Here is a 22918-nt window from a genome sequence, read left to right on the forward strand (position 1 = left end):
AGGCCCCAGTACTCCCTTGGAGTGGCCCACGATATGTATGTATGTATGTATGTATGTATGTATGTATGTATGTATGTATGTATGTATGTATGTATGTATGTATGTATGTATATTTAAAGGCATAAGGTTAGCAGAAGAAGAGGAAATAGGATGAAGCGTTCCATCTCGATGAATGGCGATGTCACTGAGGAGTGCTCCAAGGATTTTGCTCGAGGGAGAGAGGGATTATGTATGACAACTTCGCTGAGGTCCTTGGTAGCTCTTGAAAAGCACTTTGCGGGTGTATTCAGGTATTGGGCATGTATTGATGTCCAGATCTTAAGCACACTTACTTAGAAGTGATTCCTATCAGAATCAGTAGGATTGATTTCGACGTCTTGCTTTCAACAGAAGCTGGGGTGTGTGTGTGTGTGTCGTGTGTGCGTACACGCTGGGAAAGCAAAATGTAGACTTTGAGAGACACTCTTGCTTTTTAACCGTGTGGTGTGTGTGTGTGTATGTGTATGTGTATTCCTGAATAACTTACCGTCAGAACGTTCGACGTTTACAATTTCCCTCCCCCTCTCCATTCTTCAGTATTTCTGTCGTTCGGGACATTTCTTTTGGGCTCCCAACCCCCACAACCCATTTTACAAGGTATCTTCCTTCGCTTCCTCCTTATACTTGTAATTTTCCACATGTTGCTGCTAACCATGGCCTGGGAAGTTCTCCTGCGCAAGCCTAGTGGAAATGAAGATCCCCGTGGATAGTGTCCTATGTGGTGTGTCCCCGTGTCTTGTGCAACTCTCTGCTATGCATATTTTTCCCCCGGAAGTAAACACCGTGAATCAAGTGGGGATTATTTCCAAGTCAATGTGCACAGGCTAGTTGCTTGGCTGATATACCAGTAAAGGTGGAAGAGACTGCGGTTTGTTAAATGGGGCAGGTTTCCATCTCGCCCACTTATGGAATCTTCTCTGTCTGAAGCAAGGCGCCTTTTGAAAAGGGAAATGAGGTTTTTTTTGGGGGGGGGGATACTGCTCCATACCCCATAAATGTTTAAAACTTCCCGTTTCTTCCGTCCAAATAGGAAAGGTTCATCATAAAGGTAGCAGAGGCTTTCCAGATGGGGCCTAATCCAGATGCTGATCAACGAATGTAAAAAATCCTCTTGTCTTGAGGATGCTTTAAGCATAAACATTCAGCACTTGACCTAAAGCTGTTTGACTCTGGACTTTAACACGATTATTCCAAAGAGCTTTAGAAACTTCTATTTGCTGTTGTAAATGAAATGTTTTAAAACACAGGGAGGGAGCGGGACAAACCTTGCTTAAGATTTGAAGTTTGCTTGCTTCTTACGTTCAGGAATAAGGGGCTGTATAGGATCTTCAGTCCTGGACTTAGATAAGAGGGAGCCTCAGGGCTTCAAAATGACAGCTGCATTCCACAGACTTCAATGGGATCTGCAGTCTTCTCCTATGCAAACCTATGCACACTTACGGTATATCTGGGGTATGTCCCACTGAGGTTTGTGGGGTTACCTCCGAGTAAACTAGCATAGAACTAAAATGTAAATTGTGTGTTGGCGTTTAAAAACAAACAAACCATAAACTCCTTCGGACTGATGAAATGAGATGTTGACTCTGCTGTAACCTCACCACCAGCCCTTTTTCTTTATTCTACCTCGCTCCTCTTCATTTTCATGGAAATTACTAGTAAATCAGAGATTCAAAGAGGCCTTGCTTTTCCATAAGCAGAGCAGTTTCTGATTTGTAGCCATTGTGGGTTTTGGAGGTTGTTGGTTTCCCCCCCCCCATATTTCCCCACCCGCTTTCAAAAATGAGCTGGTGCGAAGCAACCGTTTTCCAACCTGAATTATCTCCCACAAGTTCCATTTAAATGAATGGGGCCTAGGCAAGAGCGCTATTCATTTAAATAGATTTTAAGTAAGTAACCCTGCTGGATGAGCTCTGGTGGTTTTGTGGGTTGAGGAATATTTTCAAAGTGTTATTCTTCCCCTTTCCTCCCTCCCCCCTTCAGGATCTTTAGGGCTGTGTAACATTTGGTAGACACATGTCTTTCGGTGTAGGATAAAAGGGGCCACTTTTGCTGCTTCTCCCTTCCTATCACATTTAGACCATCCTTCCTACTGTTTCTGAAGGCAGTCCCCTATTGACTCTGTGCCCTTCTATGAGAACAATGATCTGAGAACACACTTGACTGCAGTTGTGCAATGTGCCTGGTTTTGGTGGCTTGCTGGCTTGAATGGGGGAAAGACCATATTCTCTAAAACCTTGCTCCGAATGTCTCATAATACAGTACACCTTTGTTCTGAAAAGCCTTTGGAGTTATGACCCACCTATCATTAAGCACATCCTACTCCCATATAATTCAACTGAAGAGTTAGGCAGTTGCTTAAATATATTCCATTGAATTAAATGGCACTTCAACCTTGACTGGATCGTGCTCTTGAACAGGAAATAAATGATTCAAACTTTAGGGGCTGCCACAAGCAAGCCAACACACGCATGCACACCTGTAAGATAGATAGATAGATACATCTCCACAGAATGAGAGAGAAAGGAATGCTAACCGTTTAGGTTAGAGTTCGAAGGCTGTGCGCCAGTCCTGCACTCTTATCTGTTCTATTAAATACTGCTGTCTCATCGAATCTGTATCTGGTCTCAAGAAAGACGCCGACGTTTGGTATGTGTGCTCATACACATTTCCATTCCGGCCAATTGTTTTATTGGCGCTGGGACACTGGGCAACAATCCAGACTATGGGCACGGAGTGAAGGAGTAATGCCTATGGATGGGAAGAATGGAGATCTCTGGTTTTCAGGGTCGGAAAACAGAGGACCTTATTGCTAAGGACATTTCCACCATCCATCCGTGAGTTTCTCCATTCCATAAACCTCCCTTTCTTCCTATCCATTCCACACTTCTCTCTTTGCATGTCTGCGATTCACCTGCCTGTACGATTAATCCCCACGCCCATGTACCTACATACCTACACTTCTCACTTGCGTATTGCGGCATATGTGGCAGGAAGGGTTGCGATCCTATGCAGGCTGACACTGCAGTTTTAACCATGCCTGAGTAAAGTCCTATTGAACTCAATTTCAATACGTAAGTTGGGTTAGGTAAGTTGAGGGTGTATGCTCTTTGCAACTCAGTGTGCCATACAGTACTTGCGAGGAAACATGCCTAGGATTACGCTGCAGGACTGGTATCCCACACAGCCGTTGCAAGAAGGGCATCCTATCAGGATGATACCTGCGGTGTCTCAAGAGAACCAGGTCCAGTGCCCCATCCCTAGCACCTCGTTTGATCCTGGCCGTTATGTTGGTTGGGCTGATTCCATCCGGTTCCATTTTAATGGGAAGGGCATTCCGTGCGTCGAAAGAAAGACGGACAAGGGAGGCCATCCCTTCATAAAGGGGACCGGTGGGTGTTTTCCTTGCTTCTGTCCTGCCCAAAACATATATAGAAGGGAAAGCAGAAACATCTCAGAATCTGTTAAGCATGACCACTGATCCGCAGTCCTAAACCTGACCTCCCTCCCCGCCCCACTCTTAAATCCTTTCCGCAAACTAGAACTGCCCCAACAGAGGAGGCAAAATTATTTAGGTTTTCTGTGGACATTCTCTGTTCATCTGCATTCAGAGTTAAGTCAAAAGTTCCCTTCTATAACGCACTTTCCTTCTCCTTATGTCTTTTCCAAAGTTGCTTTCCTTTCTCCACAAACCCCAGTGTTTATTATGGCCAGTGGGCATTCTAAAGGGAGTTTATAGTAAGGAAAAGTAGGAATTCCTCTCTTATCTTTTTCTTCCTATTCTTGTTCCTTGTTCTTAGTTTCTTTGCTTTTCCCTGCAACGGCTTGATAAAGTCTTCATGGGAGAGTAAACAGGAAGGCAATTCTTCCTAGATACAGGAGGGTTTCACCAGAAAATACTACTCACTCCCAATTGCCTATCTTGTTGTTGTTGTTGTTGTTGTTGTTGTTGTTGTTATATGCAGTAGTGAAATTTCATTATATACAATGTAAACAGGAAACACTCGTATATACATCATATCTTGCAGATAATATCATATTCTATACAATGGAGTTTGAATTATAATTATTATTATTAGTAGTATTTTCTCTTCACGAATTCTGCAAATCCGAATTTAAAGTTTCTCCCTACAATTTTTTTCTTTTCTTTATATCATGCAGTGGAGAAGTTGCTGCTACTACTGAACAAGAATCAGGGATGGGTAGTAGTAGGAGTCAAAAATCATCCAAACAGGAGGAAGTGGAAATTAAGACACACATTGGTTTCAATAATATTGGTTAGGTACAGTGTCCAGTGGTATTTAGGACTGTGGCTTTTCTTTTCTTTCTTTTTTGTACAGCTCTGCTAGTGAAGTTGTTGTAACAGTGATGGGGAATTTCAGGAGGAGGAGTAGTCTGCTACTGTAACTAGCAGTTGTAAACAATAAACTGCGCGCACACACATCCTTCCTGCCCTCCCCCAAAGATCCCAGACTTTCCCAAAACAGAAGTGGGCCTTTTATGCATCCTGTTCGAATCTTTCCCAATTAATCTTTCCAGTCTATCCTCACAAATTGTGAAGGGGGGGTGTTCGGGGAGGAGGAGACAATCTGCTCCAGACCAGCCAATATACACCTCTCTAAGTAGTAAGTTTGTCAGGCGACAATAGTTGACTTCTTGACCACAAAAGGTCAGATCCAATGTTCTTTGAAGTCAATGGATAAACTCCCCTTGAACTCTGTTGGCCTCATGATAACCAGTCCACCCTATTCATTGCAGGCGCATGTGTGTGTATAAACCATTGTATGAATACCCCCTTTCACACACACACACACACACACACACACACACACACACACACACACAACCTTATAGCCATCTACTCACTATGCATGAGCATAACCTGCACAGATATTTATATAGATAGCTAAAGAAATAGATTTACTAAACTGGCCACAAAGCTTTTACTTTGTGGAGAAGTGTCTCTAAAATATTTGCTTTGTGGCTTGCAGGCACTTCAGCCCTTCTTTGAAGCAATTGTCATGTAATGTGTTGTAGGAGAGCAGATTCAGGCACTTGTACCATGCAGAATTTTTGGCATTCAAAGCTTTTGCACAGATGTTTTGTTAAATATATATATTTAACTTGCAAGCTTTTCCACATGCCTGTGGTGATACCCAACTCTAAGGTTATTGTTTATCAGGGCCATAGACAAATGGATATTTAAGAACAAAGTGAAGTGGTTTATTTTCCCCCTGTCAGCTGCAGGGAATACACCTCCTATCCAAAATTGGGCCCTGAACTCACATCTTACAAGTTGATGGCATGTGTAGCCAAGTATGTAGAAGGACTTTTATAGCGGGTGTGTGTTATTTCCTTTCCTTTAGTAAACTGTATAGCAATGGTGGAGACAGTCTCTCTTCTCTTGCAGTTCAACCCTATGCATACATATTCAGAAGTAGTTCTGGTTGAGTTCAATGGGACTCTCAGGGGTGTGTGTCTAGGACTGCACCCTTTGAAAAGCAAGAGGCAGAGAAAAGGATGCAGATAATCACATAAGAATTTATGTTTGCTCCCGATTTCTGCCTTCTACCTGTACGCAAGTCAAATAACAGAGTGGATTTTCAAGTGGTACTAAGGGAGGGATTGAGGAGTTTCAGCCCATATTATGTTGCTTAAAACTGTTTTAATTCGGATAGATAATTGGGACATTTTTTTAAAAAGGGGGGTACCCGGCCAAAGACACAATACCGTCTAGAAGCAGAAATAAAACAGGACCTCTATTCCACCAACCCAAGCAATTTAAAATGCCATTTAGTTCAACGGGAGAGATTCAGGCACCTGCTTCATTCCATCAATTAAACCAACGGGACTTAAATTGTAATCCTATCAATACCAACCTGTGAGTAAGCCTCATCGAACACAGTGGAAGTCGTGTATGAGATTGCACTGCATAGTGTTATTAACTTTGGCTGAATGATGTCATAGGTGTCTCTGTCTGTCTCGCTATAACACCAAAGAAAAATACTTCCCCTATTCTTCTTCATTTAAAAATAATAGAAGCTGGTGGGTTTATGATTGTTTAAAACAATTGGTTTTAAAAAGCAGTTTCGCTGTTTTAACTATAAGGTTCTTCTCTCTCTCTCTCTCTCTCTCTCTCTCTCTCTCTCTCTCTCTCTCTCTCTCTCTCTCTCTCTCTCTTTCTCCTTTACCAGAAGAGAAAAGGAGAGGGATTAAAATCTGTGAAAGGATTTTAATTAAGAAAATTAAATGAAAAGGGGGCACAAATGAGTTGTCTTGAGGGGAGGGGGGAGGGGGCGCGAGCAGGAAGCAAAGCAAAGCTATTCTAAACGATTAAATCGCCATTTTAACAGTGTAATGGGGTTTGCATACTGAAAGAAGGGGGGGACGGTCCTTATAGCTCATCAATAATTCATAGGAACTCGGGATCATTCCCAGGTCAGCAGACAGAGAGGTAAAGAGCAGCATCTATATAGGAGAACCAGCTCTTCTTCTCCCCCACCCCACCCCCGCCTGCCCGCCCCAAATCAAAATGCAATGGGTGACTCTTCCTCAAGTACTTGGGGAGAGTCTCATTTTAAGGCTCATGTTTTAGTGGTCTTTCACAACCATGCACGCCTTCTGTAAGCTCTCCTTCCAAATTTCCACAATTCGGAACAACATTTGGTTTGTTGAAATTAAAACAAAGCAAAACAAAACAAAACAAAAACGCCACAACTGCAACTGAAAACAAACGAACGAGCACCCATTCTGGTTTGACCAAGCATATGTAGACAAGAACATAATCGAGAGGATGGGTGGCATGGCCTGGACAGGATCTAATCTCAAACATTGTTTTCTGGGCAGCCCCTGGCAAGCCGCTGTCACTCAGCGTTAGTCTCCCTCCAGTCTGTAGAAAGGAGAACATCGATGGTAGCCTGGGATGTTGTTGAAAAGGTGAGAAGTGAAAATTTATTTGCTGGGGTGGGGGGAGTGTTAAGGGGAGAAGATATAGCCGGCTAGTTGACGTGGAGAAGCTAATTTCCATAGGTGTTTTACCCGCACACGTCTTGTTAGAAGAGGAAACGAATATCACCACTTTCCTGACTGCTTCAAACACGCTTTAAAATATTCATGGGAGCTTTACCCAAGCAAATAGCGGTGGTATAGCTGATTCCAACTAGTGCTTTCTTTCTTCTTCCCTCCTCCTCTATTTTTCCTTACCATTGTAAACCGCTTTGACTGCGTTGGCATTCCTATATAATAAATGTGTTGGTTGGTTCGTTGCTTGGATGGATGGACAAATGAAAGAAGTAAGACTGAGGTATCGTTTATATGAGATTATATATTTATTACTCCCTAATAAATCATTTGACCTATAGAAACACGTTGCCGACTTGGTTTACGGGAGATGAAGGTTTGATCAGATGATATGATAGTACCAACATCTGTTAACAGGGTAATTGATCAGCACGTGCATATTTTTCATCCAAAGGTCATAGCCCTCTGTTCCTTCCACACATGAAATAAACGTTAACTTTTAAGATGACAGTTTTGATTTGTGTCTCATAAGAAATCAACATCTCCTGAACAGTTTTAATACTCTTTCCCAAGTATGTCACTTCGTCTCACAGCCCCAAATTCATCCATATATGTGTGTGAGGGGTGGGTGTCTTAAAGGAATTTAGAATATATTCCTTCCATGGTTCTGTTCTTCCTCTTCTGTGCTGCTTTATTTAAAACAACAACAGTCCAACTGAGAATGAAATGTTCATTCTGCTTTGATAAATCGGGGGAGGCAATGACGTTACAAAAAAAGGCGCAACTCTTGGGTGTTACCCAACGGTTGTCATACTCAGAGTAGACCCACTAAAATAAGTGGACTTGAGTAATTTAAGTGTTTATCCTGAGTGTGGCTCAATCCACCTCAAAACATTGCATCCCATGAAGCGGGTTCTTGCATGTTCAGTGGTTGTCCCTAAGCCCAAGGGAAACCCAATGGGAATGCCTCGCAACTAAGAGTAGGTAGGATTGCAACTTAAGCCAGTTCAGCTCTGGACTCTAAAGGGCCCCAACTCCGCAAGTTATTTATTTCGGGTTGTTGTTGTTCCTGGCTGGGGTGCAAACTAACACTACCTGATTTCCTGGGATTTGTTAAAGCACGGTTTAACGAAGGTCCTTCTGCTGTTTCGCAGGGGGAGGCACAAAAAAGGCAAACTTCCCTTAAAATAAACTCTGCGAAGTATTATATACTGTAGTATTATATCGGTGTGCGAAAGAGGGGGGTGGGGTGGCAAGATTGGAAGGGGGGGCGGAAATCTCAAAAGCTTGTAACAACTCAGTATAACCAGCAGAGCCCGCTTCAGACCAATCCACCACAGCTATCCAGGGTTACTTCCTGAGCTTTTCTGGCGAGGTCCTTGAAGAAGTCTTCATTTATCCCCCTGGAAGCTTCGCCCAAATGCACGGCGAACCCCGCCCTCCCTACTGCGGGGTGGGGGGGAGCCGCGAGCCACCTTCTGCAACCGTGCAGCTCCCCAGCACTAAAACGGTGAAAACAGGGGGCTCAACTATTGCAGCGGGTAACCCTCAAGTTGGCAAATAAAATAAAAACTGGTTCTCAAGGCGTCGAGCCCAGCTGTCCTTTTCTTCCCGTTCCCTCCCCACCCCACCCCCGCACGCAGCACCCTTTTGAAGTGTGGTTTGGGAGGAGGGGGTGGATGTAGGGATTGGAGGTGGGTTGCAAATGCTGAGTGAAATGCGGGGAAAAGAAAGAAAGAAAGAAAGAAAGAAAGAAAGAAAGAAAGAAAGAAAGAAAGAAAGAAAGAAAGAAAGAAAGAAAGAAAGTCTGCGCAAGACTAGAAGAGGTGAATATGGTCGTTGGTAGATTGGATAGAACGCCATTATAGCTCCGAGGGGTCAAAAAGGCGAGGGTCAAAAGTTTAGGCGGTGCGAGACCGGGTCTTGTGTTTGAGGCTGATAGACTGGATGTCAGTGCTAAAGAGGAGGGGGGAGGGGAAGGGAAGGGAGAGGGGTGATGGTGTAGTGTGGGGGCGGAGGGGAGGAAGAGACCTTGCTTGTTTACTGGCTAGAGATGAGAGAATACGATCGGGAGGTAAGAGTTAGGAAGTGTAGAGAGAGGCGACTCAAAATGTTACAAGGCTGTTGTCTATGAAAGGGAGACAAGGTGGAGCTGGGAGGCTGGGGGCAGGCAGGTTAGCTGGGATGATGAGGTGGTAGTATTTTGAGCTTGATATTGGGGGTTCCTTGGCTCTCTCGCTCTCTCTCTCTTTCTTTCTAAGTAACTACTGTACTAAACAGTTTGGACTCAGTGCCGCAGGCAGTTCTTCCTGGGTAAGGGCCATTAGAGTGAATGGACACTACGCAGGATCGGGGCAGTGCTTTCATTCATTCACCACAATGGCATTTGCGCATCAACGAATGCGCAGGATCACAACCTTCTAGTCGGCGCAGATTTAGAACACACACGTTTATTCTTTTGAACAGTTTCTTTTTCTGTACAAGCTCTTAAACTGCTGTCATCATCTATGTATACTATAAATTAAAGAGCTATAATATATTAATTCAATAACATGGTTATTATTATTATTATTATTATTATTATTATTATTATTAAAGCATAATAAATCGTTGCTACACAGCGAACATTTATAACATAATATTTTAATTAAAATAATCTTTGTAATCTTCCACACATCCCCCATGAGGAAAATAATCACTGAACCAAAGTTGGAGGGGTGTTCCCAGGGTAAATATGTATGCTTTTCTGAAATCAAATAACTATAAAAATACGTATCACGTGGTTAAAATGAATAATAAACAAAGGAATTGGAAACAATACAGGATGTGTCAAAGAATGCTTCTAAAAGATTTTATTATAAACTCCAAGCTGTAAGGAGATTTAGGGCAGAGTCCAGCGACCATTTCCCATATGCAAACAAACCCTGTTTATTTTTTATTAACTACCTCGGTTTTGCTCAGCCCCCCATTCATTTCGGTCTCGCGCAGGATAAATTTCAGCCTTAATCCTCTAGTAATACCTGTATAGGAAATGTGAAGCATCCCGGAAGTTATCCTATACGACTTCCTGTTGGGGTGTTCTGTAAAGTTTTACAGATTAACCATCAGGGATTAATGGGTTAATAACTATGACTTTGTCTTTTAGGGAATTAATTACTGTGGAGACTTTGCCTCTTAAAACTGGAAAGCTGTCTTAAAATAAATTGTCGGATAGTATCTTAATCTTGGATCTTCCGCAATACTGTTGGGTTCTGAGCTTGCTTATTTTTAAGGCATTTGGAATCTGAGGTTTGTTTCACTTTATTATATTCATTTTCTTTAGATAATCATATATTGTCCTTCAACATCAAAGTATTCGAAGAGACACTATGCCACATTCCCGAATTTGATTAATAACATTTAATACGTTTACTTTTCCTTCCGATAAATAGCGCCTTTTGTTTAGTCGATTGCAAATCCTCTCACATTTAGGAGGGATTGTCCACTTACTTCAGGATCCTCTTAAATTAAGAAGATAACTAAAGTTAAGAGTCTTAACGGTGTCTTCACAGAGGCTTTGCAATGCAGTGGCAATTAACTGCTTCTTACTCATTAATACATTGCTCGGTCAAATGGCTGAGAGGAATCGAATATTCGATTGGCTGACAGATTTAATTTCTAAAACTTTGTCGCAAGAGTGTTAGGGCATGCACCTCCTTTGAATTTATGCGTGTGTGTTTGGGGATCATTCCTCATTCGAATTATTGGTGCAGAATATATTCGGCAACAATAAAGAACGAACCAGGCCGGATTAAAGATGACAGTAAAATAAATAAATAAATCATGTTGATTTTAAATGGAAGGGGTTTATCTCAGCAGTTAGGATAATGGTACAGTTGGAAGGAAAAATTATGAAACCATTCAAAGTACACACATGCAGACTGCAGAAGCACCTGAGCTCCAGTCCTTCCTTTTTTTTATAACTCTCCTGTTCAACATTTAGCGGATTAAATTGAAATTAGCGTCAATCGATTCTATATGAAGAACAGTTCCCCCCGCCTTGTTGCACGATGGTGGAAAAGAGCGATTCACTGCAGAACCTCCATGAATTAGAACCACGTAGTTGGCTACCAGCTAATTTATTTGTGCACAGATCCTAAACATGCTGACTATCAAAAGCAAGCCCCGCTGAAAAGAGTGAGATTCGTTTACAATAAAGCCTGTTCAGGATCCGGGATATAAAGTCCTGTTAAAGGTCAATAAGACTGTTGTTTTAAGTGTAAATATTTAGAACCAGGGGTGACAAGTTGCTGTCTTACCCTAGTTGCTTGGGCGTAAGTTTCGGACTGAGTCCAAACCCAAGTGGTTAGGATGGAAGTTTAAACTGAGTTACTGAGTTGTAAATTGGGTTGTCCCTAATTTGGAGTAAGAGGTTTAAGCAGGTTGCGGTCCTCCTGTTTAAAGGTACACCCGATCCTAAGCAAGAGGGTATTTCTACATCCAAAATGCATTTCTTGAGAGGTGCGTCACATAGAAATGGTTGGTTTCCATATAGCTCCATTCGGATATCAAATCCCAAATGGGTTGAAATGCAAAAGGTGTGTATTTGCATTTCAAGGTGTGTATTTGCGTGCGTACTCTCCCATAAAGCAATACAGGTTAATTGTAACGAACTCTTGAGGCTTTTTTTTTTGCTTGGTATTTATGAAAGATCCCTATAAATGGACTACATTTTAAGCGTAACTTGGGCGATCCGTCTCTAGGCTTCTCTAATTACTACAGTTATCTCTGAAGCGCAGTCATCCCCGCTCCAGGTTTGTGTAATAATAAGGGAGGGGGAACGTGAGTGGGTAACAACTCCGTTTGTTTTCAGAAGGTTAAAATCATCTCGGTATGAACGTTCATGGCTCACACAAGCACACGCTTCCTTTGCTCCCAGTACAGATCCCTGTGTATCCTACCGTTTAAGAGTCAATTTGCCACCATAGCCCAGCCCTCTAGGAAGAGCCGTCAGGGATCAAGAATCCGAGCGAACAAGGGGATAAGCTGCTATTGGACGAAGTTCAAAACCCGTTGGTGGCGAAAATGAGAGCGAGAGGTTATTTCCACAAGTCCGCCCCTCCCCCCCAAGACAATCCATGTAATGAGTTATTAATAGAAATAATTTAATACCAATTGACTTTTCGATAGACTTCCAATGACATGCCTCTGTCAAGTGCAGCCTGCTCTACAGCACACCGTATATGTATGTATGTATGTATGTATGCATGCATGCATGTATGTATGTATGTATGTATGTATATTGTTCACCGTCTATTCTACAGGGTGTGTGTAGACAGACACCTACGGGCCTGGAAAGCTCAAGCCTTCACAATCCATTACATTCTTGAAGCTAGACCTTTGATGAGTTAGGGCAGGGTAACACCTCTGGTGGCTTCAAAGATAGAGTTTCTTTCAAATAAATTTCCTTTCTGAATTACTTTAACTCGGAGAGGGGAGGGGGAATATATGACATAAGCGTAGGTGACATTCAACTGCACCTTTGCTCGTGATGGGAAAAGGCACAGGGATTTAGGAACATGTACATGTGCTTCTTTCCCTCCCCCCTTCTCCTTTTGAATCCCCATATCCTTTCTCTGTATTGTGTTTTATTAAGTGGTCGTTGTTTCTTTTCTTTTTCCCCGTGTGTGTGTGTGTGTGTGTGTGTGGATAGATCCTATTAATGTGTGAGGAAAGTGTGTTTACATTTTAATTTGGAATGAAAAAAGTTTTGGTCCCGAAGTTAAAAAAAGGGGCACATCAACTGAATAATAATTTATGCATGTGTTCATTTAAAGCATATCTAGATGCACGAATAAACAGACTAAAGTGACGTGCACATATTCGTAAATTCATCTGTCTATCTATCTGCACACACGCGCGCATATGTCCTCGCACATTTCTCTTTTGAATAAGCATCTACTGGCAAAAGAGCAACTTACAAAGAGACTGAAAAAGTCGCAGGCGCTACAGAGAGGAAAGCCTGCATTAAAATTCCTTGCCGTGGCATTTCCCCCACCCCTCCAAAGTAATGACCTGGGTAAAATTCAATATGACCGAGAGAACTATGCAAGCGTATTATAGAAAATGCAAGAGGGAGAGCCCCGGAGTGGGGTGAAACTCAGGTCAGCGCGTCTAACAAATATTAAAATGTTGGAGGCGCTGGGGACACGCCTAGCTGTTTAACAAAGACTGACAAAGTATGGAGATTAATACGAAAACTTGCGGGTATCCGAACCGAAAACGCTCAGTTAGGCCTACGGCTCCCTGCAAGCTGGTAGCCAGCTATTCCGTAGGCTTTAAAAGGCAATCGCAGTGGGAGGGGTAGGAAAGGAAAAGGAAGAGATTTCCTATCGTGGGGAAAAAAAATCTTTTTCATGGAGGAAGGAGAGATACGACGCAAGGATCCAGTTTTCCGGTTGGTGTTTTGGGTTCTTTTTATTGTGGTTGTGGCTGGACCGCTTGGGAAAGGCTGCTGCATTTTGTATCCTGTCTTGCACGGGATGGTTATTTTTAACTACGCGAACAAGGGGAGGGGGATTGTAAACGCTTCAGTTTTTGTACCTTGGGGAAAGGGAGGGGAGGTATAGGAGTTGAAGGAGAAGACCTCCAGGCTTTTTTTGCTCTCAATCCAGAGAAGGGTGATGTGATTGCAAAAAAAAAAAAAAGCTCGATCCCTAACGCATTTCCTCGGAAGTAAGTCTATCCGTAGCAAACTGGAGCTCATCTGCTAGGTCAACGTGCAGAAAAGCAGCCTTGAACGCTGAGGCAGGCGCAGCAGTTACCTAGATGGGGGGGGGGGGGTCCTGAATGTAATATAGAGGGGAGAGGGAAGTTCTCCTGCGCAAGCCCCCCCCCAATTGCGAGGAACGGGATTAACGCAATGATTATACTCAAGGTAGCCAGAAGACAACAGTTCTTAGTAGTAATAATATTTACATATATTGGCAGGTGCTTTTAGTTTTATGTTGTGCGAGGAGCGGGGGACACACACACATTGCTGGGACGCCCGAGGTGTGTCCGAAAGGTGTGCACCCTCTGTGACAAACAATTGCCCAGTCGTCCTTTCCTATCTGTTTGAACTTTATTGTAGTATGCAAACAATGTATTGTGGGTCCCATCTGCTTGGAAACTCTGTTGTTTTAGGGCTTCATTAACTTGCCTCTTTGAAATGCAGAGAACGCCTGGGCTAAATCTGTCTTTGCAAACTTCCGAAAAGTTGAGACGTTTTTATTAGAGCAATCGAGAGTGACCAAAAACAAAAAACAAAACAAAACACGGGTGGTTGGGAGGGTGGGGGGAGGTGTATATTTTGATTTGGGGACAGCAGGCTGTTGTCCATGCCTCTGTGTGTGCGTGGTGCGGGTGGGGTGGGGGCTTTTGGAGAGGGTGGAAAGAATGGAACATTTCTGCTAGACGCTAGGGGTGCTGGTGATACTAGGATGAAACCCCCCTTTGTCTATTTGCGCATGGCATTCTAAAAAAAGTGGCGGTGGCGCTTTAAATAAAAAAAAGAAAGATAAATATATATATAAATAAAAGAGTAGGCCTAGCTATTCGTTTTCCCGAAAAACCCATGTCTTGAGACAAGACTGGATGGAATACAGATGAAAACAGGAGAGGGCGGGGAAAATAAAAAATGGAAGCGATCAAGGTCAGGAGAAAGAGGAGAACGGATGTCTCAAAGGTGTATAACTACCGTAGTATACCTTTGTGTCTGGTAGTCTTCGTGGAAGGAAAGTTCTTTCTCTTTCTCTCCGCGCAATGGAGTTGGCCTGCAACTCTGCAAAAGTGTCCTTAGTCCTAAATTTTGTAATGATTCCCATTGAAACAAATTATTCCCAGTATGGTATGCTTTCAAGTCAGGCTTGTCTCTGTTCTTAGTAGACAAATCTGCAGCTGCGATCCCGAATTTCCTATGTTGTCGCCCGACAATATATTAGCCCCGCTAGGCTAAAACAACCGGGGCAGGTATGGGTTCCCCCCGCCCGATCGGGGTGGCGCACTTTACAAATAGGTTGCGACGTATTAGTTGAATTAAACGGTGCACCTGATGAAATCCATGGAAGATGGGGGGTGGGGTGGGTCTAAATCCCGGGAACCTTGTTACTGACGTGAAAGCAAGCCCTATTGAAATCAGCAGCTCTTACTTCCAATTGAATACGTTCAGGTTCGGGATGCCCGTGTTGGAAAGCCGGTGCCTTCGTGCTCGCACGGTCCATTACCTGGAAGTTGGAGATTTGGATTCCAGTGGCATAGACTCTCTGGGGTATAGGCTTAATATGGCATTATTAATTGAAACACAAACGCCTTGTATGTTATCTAACCAGCATATGTTGTAGGAAGCGGGCGTAGAGACATGAATTAACGCAGCCTTCATGCCACGAGTTTGGTTGTTTCGGGGTGGAAAGAGGACAACAAGAATGTCTGAGTGCCTGCTTTGACTTTTTCCAAACTAATTTTTGACTCATGTGGGAGGCTGGTCTCGAAGCACGTGCGTTTCCTCCTCCTCCGCTCCCCAGCTAAACGGTTTAAAAACCAATAACCTCTTGCCTATGGTAGTATATTCGATACATAGGAGAAACGAACTATCTTCACTAATAGGGCCATAATCTATTGCTCTGCTCTGATTCAGTTTCATCCAGCGTGACATCTCATAGGTAGTCCAGTGCCAACTGCTGAGTAAATAATGAACAAACTGTTCTACCTGACGAAGAATTACGTGTAACCTGAAGGATTCCCTATTCCTACACTAAAATATTGGGACCGCTTCCTTTCTTTTAATTTTTAAAAACCGCAACACGAATTCCAACACGTCTCATTTTTCCAGTCCAGCAGCCTTAACAGCTATCTACATAAAACCGCGCTGCTCCCGACTTCCTACCGCAAAAGGTCCATTACTTACACAAACTGCATATTTTATTGCTTTATATCCCCCTTTTTTCGGAAATGAAATTCCTTTGATCCTCCCCCATTCCTCTTCCCTAGGGTGAAAAGGGATGGAATTGCCCCATGTGTGTTGGGAGGGGAAGCCACACCCTGTTTTCCTGTTTATATTTGTATTTGTTTTAAGATCTCCCTCCCTACAGTAAAATCCTACAAGTGCCTACTCAGAGTTAAGCCCCATTGCGTTCAGTGGGACTCATCCCTGGGTAAATGTGTGTTATTAGACAACCAAATTATCGGAATAAGCCTAATGTTATTCCTTATTACAACGAAATCGGGCGAACAGGGTCGTTTTAGTTCTAATTAAACGATAAATCTCACTGAAGTGGATTGGGAGTAACTTTGTTTCTGCTTAGATCCTGCAACAGACTTTCCTTCCTTCCTTCCCTCCCAACTTTTCTGGACTACCTTTCTGCAACAGTATTCCTTCTGCGGAGGAAGATGCAACAGTGGATTACGCGACAGAGTTGGGCTAACAACCACGCGATTTTGCGACGTGTGTTGCAAGCAAATATTTCCAGACATACCTTCCTCCTGAAAATCGGATTATTTGTTTCTTTTTTGTTTTTTGTTTCGCCCCAATGGCCAAGCACCTTTCCTCTTCGCTGTAAGCCAAAGCGGAAGACTTCTAGCCAAACTCAAAGGAGAATTATCTCTCTCTGTCTTCTGTATGTACCCTGTAGATCCGAATTTGTGTAAAAGAAGCTGCGTCACAAATTCGCATCTAGGGGAATATGTAGTTGACACAAACGCTACGGAACGCATCCCTCAAGAAGAAGGAGGAGGAAAAGAAAGGGAGAAAAAAGGACGAAGCAAATCGTTAAAAGACTTTCCCTTCAAGGACTATTCCGTGTTGGTGGTGTGTTGCTTTAATGGCAGTGGGGGGGCCCCCGCCCCGCCCCGCCACCATGTTTTAAGCATCCAGACAGGTTGATTCAAATTATCGGGTATCTTCTGCGGAACAGGAAATCCACAGGGAGAGAACAGAACAGTTATTCCCTTCTGTGTTCATATGCTTGCAGAAATTGCTCTCTAGAACCATGCCTTTCTTTCTGTAAATCGGGCTGAGAGAAAACAGGTCTCTAAAAATTACCTGTTTGGTGCCATCTGTGCGGAGGCGCCACTCAGCACTCAGAAGAGACAGGTGACAGGTCCCTGCCCCGAGGGTTTCCAAAAGGGGTGGTCACATTGCGTCTTAATGAAAACGGACATTTAGGAAATAGACAGGAAAATGCAGGGTATGTTCCCTTACTTAAATACTTCTTTAAAAAGCTATGTATGCAGCTGGATTTTTTTAAAATCATCGTATTGTAGACTAACCCTAACTCCCTGCTCCTCTGTCTCCATGCTTTTTAAAATATATTTTCTCCTCCTTGGGGGGGGGGAGTACCAGTCTAAACCAGAACCTGTCTTTTAAAGGGATGGGTAACCCGAATTAGTTAATGGCGTTTCTATCGATCTCAAACGAGCTCTATCTATCTTTGCCACCGGCAGGGCTCTATCACAAAAATTTAGGCAGTAGCTAGAAGATTAATGCATCATAAACCGAGGAGAATATTTCCTTTCCTCCCAGTCTCCTATTGTTCAGACTACATGTGTTGTTACCGTATTTTGCTTTTTTACTTCGAGGCAAACTCTGCCGTGGGGAATCGTGTGTGTACACTCTCACACGCACGCTCGCCAGTATCGACAGTGATTTTAATTCAGTCAATGCACCGGGTGGGGGCACTTGGATTTTGTGATGACTTCTTGGCTATGAGATGATAGATTTCTTCGGGATATGAAATTATGTAAATCCTGATATGTAAAAAGATAATAATGATAACTGTTCCGCAATGCGGAGTCCCACCTAGATTCCTGAGTGCATTTATATGTAAAGTTAAGTCCAATTTACTTTAAAACAACCTGCTTCCAAGTTGACTGTGTGCTGGCAACGGAAAGGCTAAAAGCGTCCTCCCCCCCCCCTTTCCCCCTTCTTGATTATTTCCTTATCCGGGAATCCCAGGCAACCTCTCCATTGGTTCCTGGGGTCACATGAACATCTAACTTTGTTCAGTTGACGGCAAAAGTAGGAGGGCTCTTCGAAACAGGAAAACGAGTGAGAAGGGGAGGGGAAGGAAGGGAGAAGGGGGAAGGGGAGGGGGCCCCGAAAGAAATAGGAATAAATTTTAGTATATTTTTTGGGGTGTGCGTGTGTGTGAGTGAGCGGGAGTGTGCGTGCTGGCGCGCGCGCGCCCTTTTGCAATTCCAAAATTAATGGCCATGAGTTCGTTCTTGATCAACTCCAACTATGTGGACCCCAAATTCCCACCATGCGAAGAATATTCCCAGCACGATTACCTTCCCAGTCATTCTCCGGAATATTTCGGCGGCCAGAGGCGAGAGGAGAACTCTTTCCAACCCGAGGCGTTGTACCCAGCGCGGTCCGCCTGTAACCAACCATCCTATCCTCCATGTCAGGGCTCTGGGCACCCAGCATCGGTCCTATCTCCCAGGAGCCAGCGTGTCCATGCTCCAGCTGGACTTCAAAACCATCTCTCCGAATCAAACCACACTTGCGAATCCATCACGCCAAGCCCACCGCCTTCCTGTAGCCAAAACTCTCTCAACCAAAGCCCGTCCTCATGCAAAGAACCGGTAGTTTATCCTTGGATGAAGAAGGTTCATGTTAGCACGGGTAAGTGAACCTTAAAGTGCCGTTCGCTTTATACTAACTTGCACCTCAAAGTCTTGTTGGGAAGAAGAAGAGAGAGAGAGAGAAAAGCTTATTGCCCCCGTTGTAAAAGAACCATTCCCCTTGGAGATTTATGGTCTCCCTGTTTGCAGAGCGCTATAATTACATCCTCCATAAATTTTTATTGCTCTTCTTGGCCAACTGCCTTTGAAGTCCCTGTTAACATCCTCCTCCAGTTTCTTTCTTTCCTTCTTTCCCTTCCTTCCTCCCCCCCACCCCCGTCCTTTATTCTTTTCTTTCTTTCCTTCCACTGGAGAACGTTCCCCAGGAAAAGTTTGAAGGAGGTACGGGGGTCTTTTATTTTCATTGTCGGCTTAAATTGTATTGAAGTAGAGAGTTTCAGCAAACTTCTACTTTGCCTTTCTCCAAGGCTTGGGGTTGGGGGTTGGGGGGTTGTTTGTTTTAAGATGGTCCCTTCAGAGCAACGTTTCAGAGAAGGAAGTCTCGTGGGTTTCAATGGGAATGACTTCCCAGAGGGGGGAAAAGAAGCTTGCGTGTCTCACGATCGAGGGGTTGGTTTGTCTTACATGTGGGGCAAACTTTATAGAACTTTGAGGTGCACAGGCAACTCCTTCGTACACGTGCAGGAGCCTTAGGCAGCTTGTTAGCTCGATCCTCAAGACGCTTAAGTCGGTGTATTTGAATTTATGCCTATTTAGCGACAGCGATTTGACTGCATTTAGTTCAGCCCAAGCATTAAGGCTGAACTGCAGAGCAAATTGTAGATCTATTTCGCACTCAAGGCTCTGATGCATTATTAGGGTTCTGGTACGCATATATGCATTCGGCCTTCCTTCCCTCTCTTCACATTTAGTTACTCAAAGGCTAGTAACACTCAGAGGCTGTAAAACGGAATGCAGGGCTGTTGTGTGATGTCAGGGTCCATAGCTGAATGCAACCCCCTCCTCGTCTCGCTATCACTCTCGTCCTTTCTCACCTAATACTGTGATCTATCCTCTGGAGTAACCACAATGATTCCAGTGGGATTTCTCTGCACTGCCGTTTAAGCGCAGCTGTTTGAAAGCTTGGAGGACTTCGGCGACTTCTGGACCAGGAGAACAGCCTGGATTTTAATAGAATGGTGGTTGTTTTTGTTTTTTTCTAAAAGAGCTATGTAAGGCTTAACATAGATGCAGCGAAGCAGGAAGATAGACGGGAAGATTTAGGCAGTGAGTGGGGTGCACTGGGAGACACGGGGTGAGAGGAAAGGTCAGACAGGGAGACACGCGTTCAAGCGATCAGAATCAACCTTGTGTAACCCTCAAAGTTCTAAAAGTAAACTCTGGATACACCCACAGGAATGGCTGGCATTCGGGCAGTTCAGTCCTATGCCTCTTTACCCAGAGGTAAGCCCCGCTGAGCTAAACGGAACCTCTACTCCCCTCCTGTGTGGATAGATACTAGAGACTTACAATCCCACCGAGTTCGTTGGGACTCATTCCTACGATCGTTTAGATGGGAGCAAACACGGTTAAGCTCCGTGGGACTTCCTTCCCACGGGTCTCCTTTCCGAGTAGGAGGTAAAGATCCAGGCCCTTACAGCGTCGCTGGGGGAGGGGTGTGGTTTGGGGGGACTTGTTTTGTAAAGGGCTGTGGCGTCTTCCAGGAGCTTCCCCCCCCCAAGAGAACGTCTTGGTTTTTGTTTCGTTTTCAAGGGGCATAAGAAGAGTAACGCTCCCCACCATCTCCTTCCCCCCCCTAACCCTGCTCCCCTCCCTGTTCCTGCTCTCTTTCTCTCTCCCCTGCCCCACTCCTCCTTTTGTGTTTCTACATTCAGTCAACCCCAACTACGCGGGAGGGGAGCCGAAGCGTTCCAGAACAGCATATACCAGGCAGCAAGTCTTGGAGCTGGAGAAGGAATTCCACTACAACCGCTACCTCACCCGGAGGCGGAGGGTGGAAATCGCCCACACGCTTTGCCTATCCGAGCGCCAGATCAAGATATGGTTTCAAAACAGGAGGATGAAATGGAAAAAGGACCACAAGTTGCCCAATACTAAGATCCGTTCCAATTCTGCCGCCAACCTCTCGGCGCAAGGCGCGGGAGGAGCCCAGGACCGAGGCAATGGACCAACCCCAAACCCCACCGCCACCCCGACCACCCCCACCCTATAACTGGCCTTTGAGCTTGGCGGCCCTCGAGTGTGTATGTGTGCGTGTGCGCGTGCGCGCGGATCTGTGTGCTTAAGAACTGATGTGTGAAAGCGAGGGAGGCCTGGTAGTTTTCCTGTTCCTAAGGGAGAAACATGGGGGTGTTAGGGGGAGGGGACAAGTGGGTGGGTGAACGGGGACCACTATTTATACGAGGGGAGAAGAAACAAAGGAGGATGAGAGGGTTTTTTTTTTTCGCGGGGGAGGGGGGGAATTAGTTCTTTGGCCGGAAAGCAGGGTTGCTGTGTTTGGGGGGTAGCTCCTCTGTTCTATAGGAGATGGGGTTTTCAGATTTGGCTAAGATGGATCCCTTTTTCATCCTTAATCAAGCCAAACTCGGGCCCATTTGTCATGTTTACTCTCGCGTACAAACGAAGGACCTTATGCCAACCATTAGCGCGACAGCTAGAGTCGTCTTTAATAAATGAGGCCCGGTTTCACCTAAGGAGAACTGGACTCTCTCTCTCTCTCTCTCTCTCTCTCTCTCTCTCTCTCTCTCCTTCTCTCCCCCTTCTTCTACCCTACCCACCTCACGAGCCAGAAACCCCAGTTTAAACCCAGACTTTTACCCACAAGGCGACAGAAAAGTGTTGTTGGCATCTGCTTAACACAGCTCTAGATAGGAGAGGGGAAAATAGAATTCTCACAGCCCTCTAAGGACTTTACTGGATGATAAATATTGTAATATTCCAAGTAAGGAAGGGCATCACGCGGCCGCGGCGGTGGGGGGCGAGAATCGGGGAAGGACACAAAATAAAAAAAAGAGAGGAAGAAGCAATGTAATTTAAAGGCGGCAGGAAAGTACTTCAGGTTAATTATCTAACCTGGAAGACCTGGAAAGCGGAGAAGGGCAGTGCATTTCAGTCTATAAAGTTGATTATAGCATAAGGCCATCTGGGTTCCAGCAGCCATGAAAATTGAACGGGTGTGTGTGTGGGGGGGGGGTGCCTTTGTAAATAAGGATGCGCCTTCGCTTCAGTTTTTGAAATGAATGTGAAGATAAAGATGAATTTTCAGGAAATTCCCCAGAGAAGTAAGGCGTGAGGAAAGGAATATGGGTATTCTCTGCTCTCTCTCGCTCGCTCTCTCTCCCTCTCCCTCTCCCTCTCTCTCTCTCTTGTCCCCCCCCCCCTCATTTTCTTCTCTCACCCTTCTCTCTCCTATACTGTACTGTATATGACATTCCGAAATGGTATGATTCCAGAGAACTTGAGAGAGGGGGGTATATAACACGCCCCTCCTTTCGTTCTGTATAATTACCTCTTGTTGTTTTGTGTGATACCCATAAGAACATGTATATAGCAGCAGCCACGGTGGAAAACAACAACCCTGAAATAAAGCATTTATGGTGAATACGGTTGTCCGTGTCTTTCAGAGTGTATCTGAAATAGTCGCGACACTACTCCTTTGTTCTGATAGTTTTGCAGACCCCTTTTCTATTCGACCAGGTTTTTATTGTTGTCAGTTTCCAAGCCTGCACTCCCCTAATGGAAACAAAAGATGTTTGACCATAGGGTATATCCTCCTTAACTAAAGCTAAGCCTCATATGAGGTGATTTATTTCCTCTAAGCATGCATTAATGTGGTTACATTTTGCTTCCCAAACTGGTTCAAACTAAAATAGTAGCCTGATCGTTAAATTTCTACGTGGATATTGAGACTATAAAGCAGCAGTGTGTTTTCCAAGAGATGTTTCTTGTCTTTTATTTTCTCCCCCACCCCACGTCCCGAGAAAAGCTACCTTCTTCAAGGTATTTAATACATTTAATGACCATAATTTTTGCACAGATGTTTCTCGGTGTTTGCAGGTTTTCTGTGTATTTTTATATTACAAAGGAGCCAGCCGCTGCAATAGCTCAAACTCTGACAAGCAAATAGATAATCAAGAAGACAAATGACTTCTTTGGTGCTCCATAGCTCTTGTATTAATTTTCATTTTCTTTCTCATACAAAGTATCGAAAATACTGTTTAGGACGAAATAGCATTCCAGTTCCAAGTTACAAATTTTGCGT

At 44.1% G+C, this 22918-nt stretch overlaps 2 protein-coding genes across 3 annotated transcripts in view; both read left to right on the forward strand.

Moving 5' to 3' along the window:
• The window catches only part of HOXB3 (homeobox B3), a 69878-nt gene that overhangs the window by 1338 nt on the left and 45622 nt on the right, over window positions 1-22918 (forward strand). The window contains exon 1 of one of the 2 annotated variants that reach the window (XM_060281433.1): window positions 9607-13492. The exons of the other annotated variant lie outside the window; for it this stretch is intronic. The gene's annotated coding sequence lies outside the window, so the exon portion shown is untranslated. Of the gene's footprint in view, window positions 1-9606; window positions 13493-22918 lie in introns of those variants that run through there. 2 annotated transcript variants of the gene reach the window in all.
• Window positions 13486-21758, forward strand: HOXB4 (homeobox B4). Its single transcript, XM_035135597.2, has 2 exons — window positions 13486-18697; window positions 20532-21758. The coding sequence occupies exons 1-2, from the start codon at window positions 18277-18279 to the stop codon at window positions 20867-20869; spliced, it is 759 nt and encodes a 252-aa protein (XP_034991488.1). The 5' UTR covers window positions 13486-18276; the 3' UTR covers window positions 20870-21758.

This window comes from Zootoca vivipara, chromosome 13 (genome assembly GCF_963506605.1).
Source record: "Zootoca vivipara chromosome 13, rZooViv1.1, whole genome shotgun sequence".
NCBI classification, from domain to species: Eukaryota; Metazoa; Chordata; class Lepidosauria; order Squamata; family Lacertidae; genus Zootoca; species Zootoca vivipara.

What these genes read in the sequence shown, in the direction of transcription:
- HOXB4 (XM_035135597.2), top strand. Translation starts at nt 18,277, where the DNA reads ATGGCCATGAGTTCGTTCTTGATCAACTCCAACTATGTGGACCCCAAA. An exon ending in GAAGGTTCATGTTAGCACGG is followed by an intron (nt 18,698 to 20,531) that starts GTAAGTGAACCT and finishes TTCTACATTCAG; the next exon opens with TCAACCCCAACTACGCGGGA.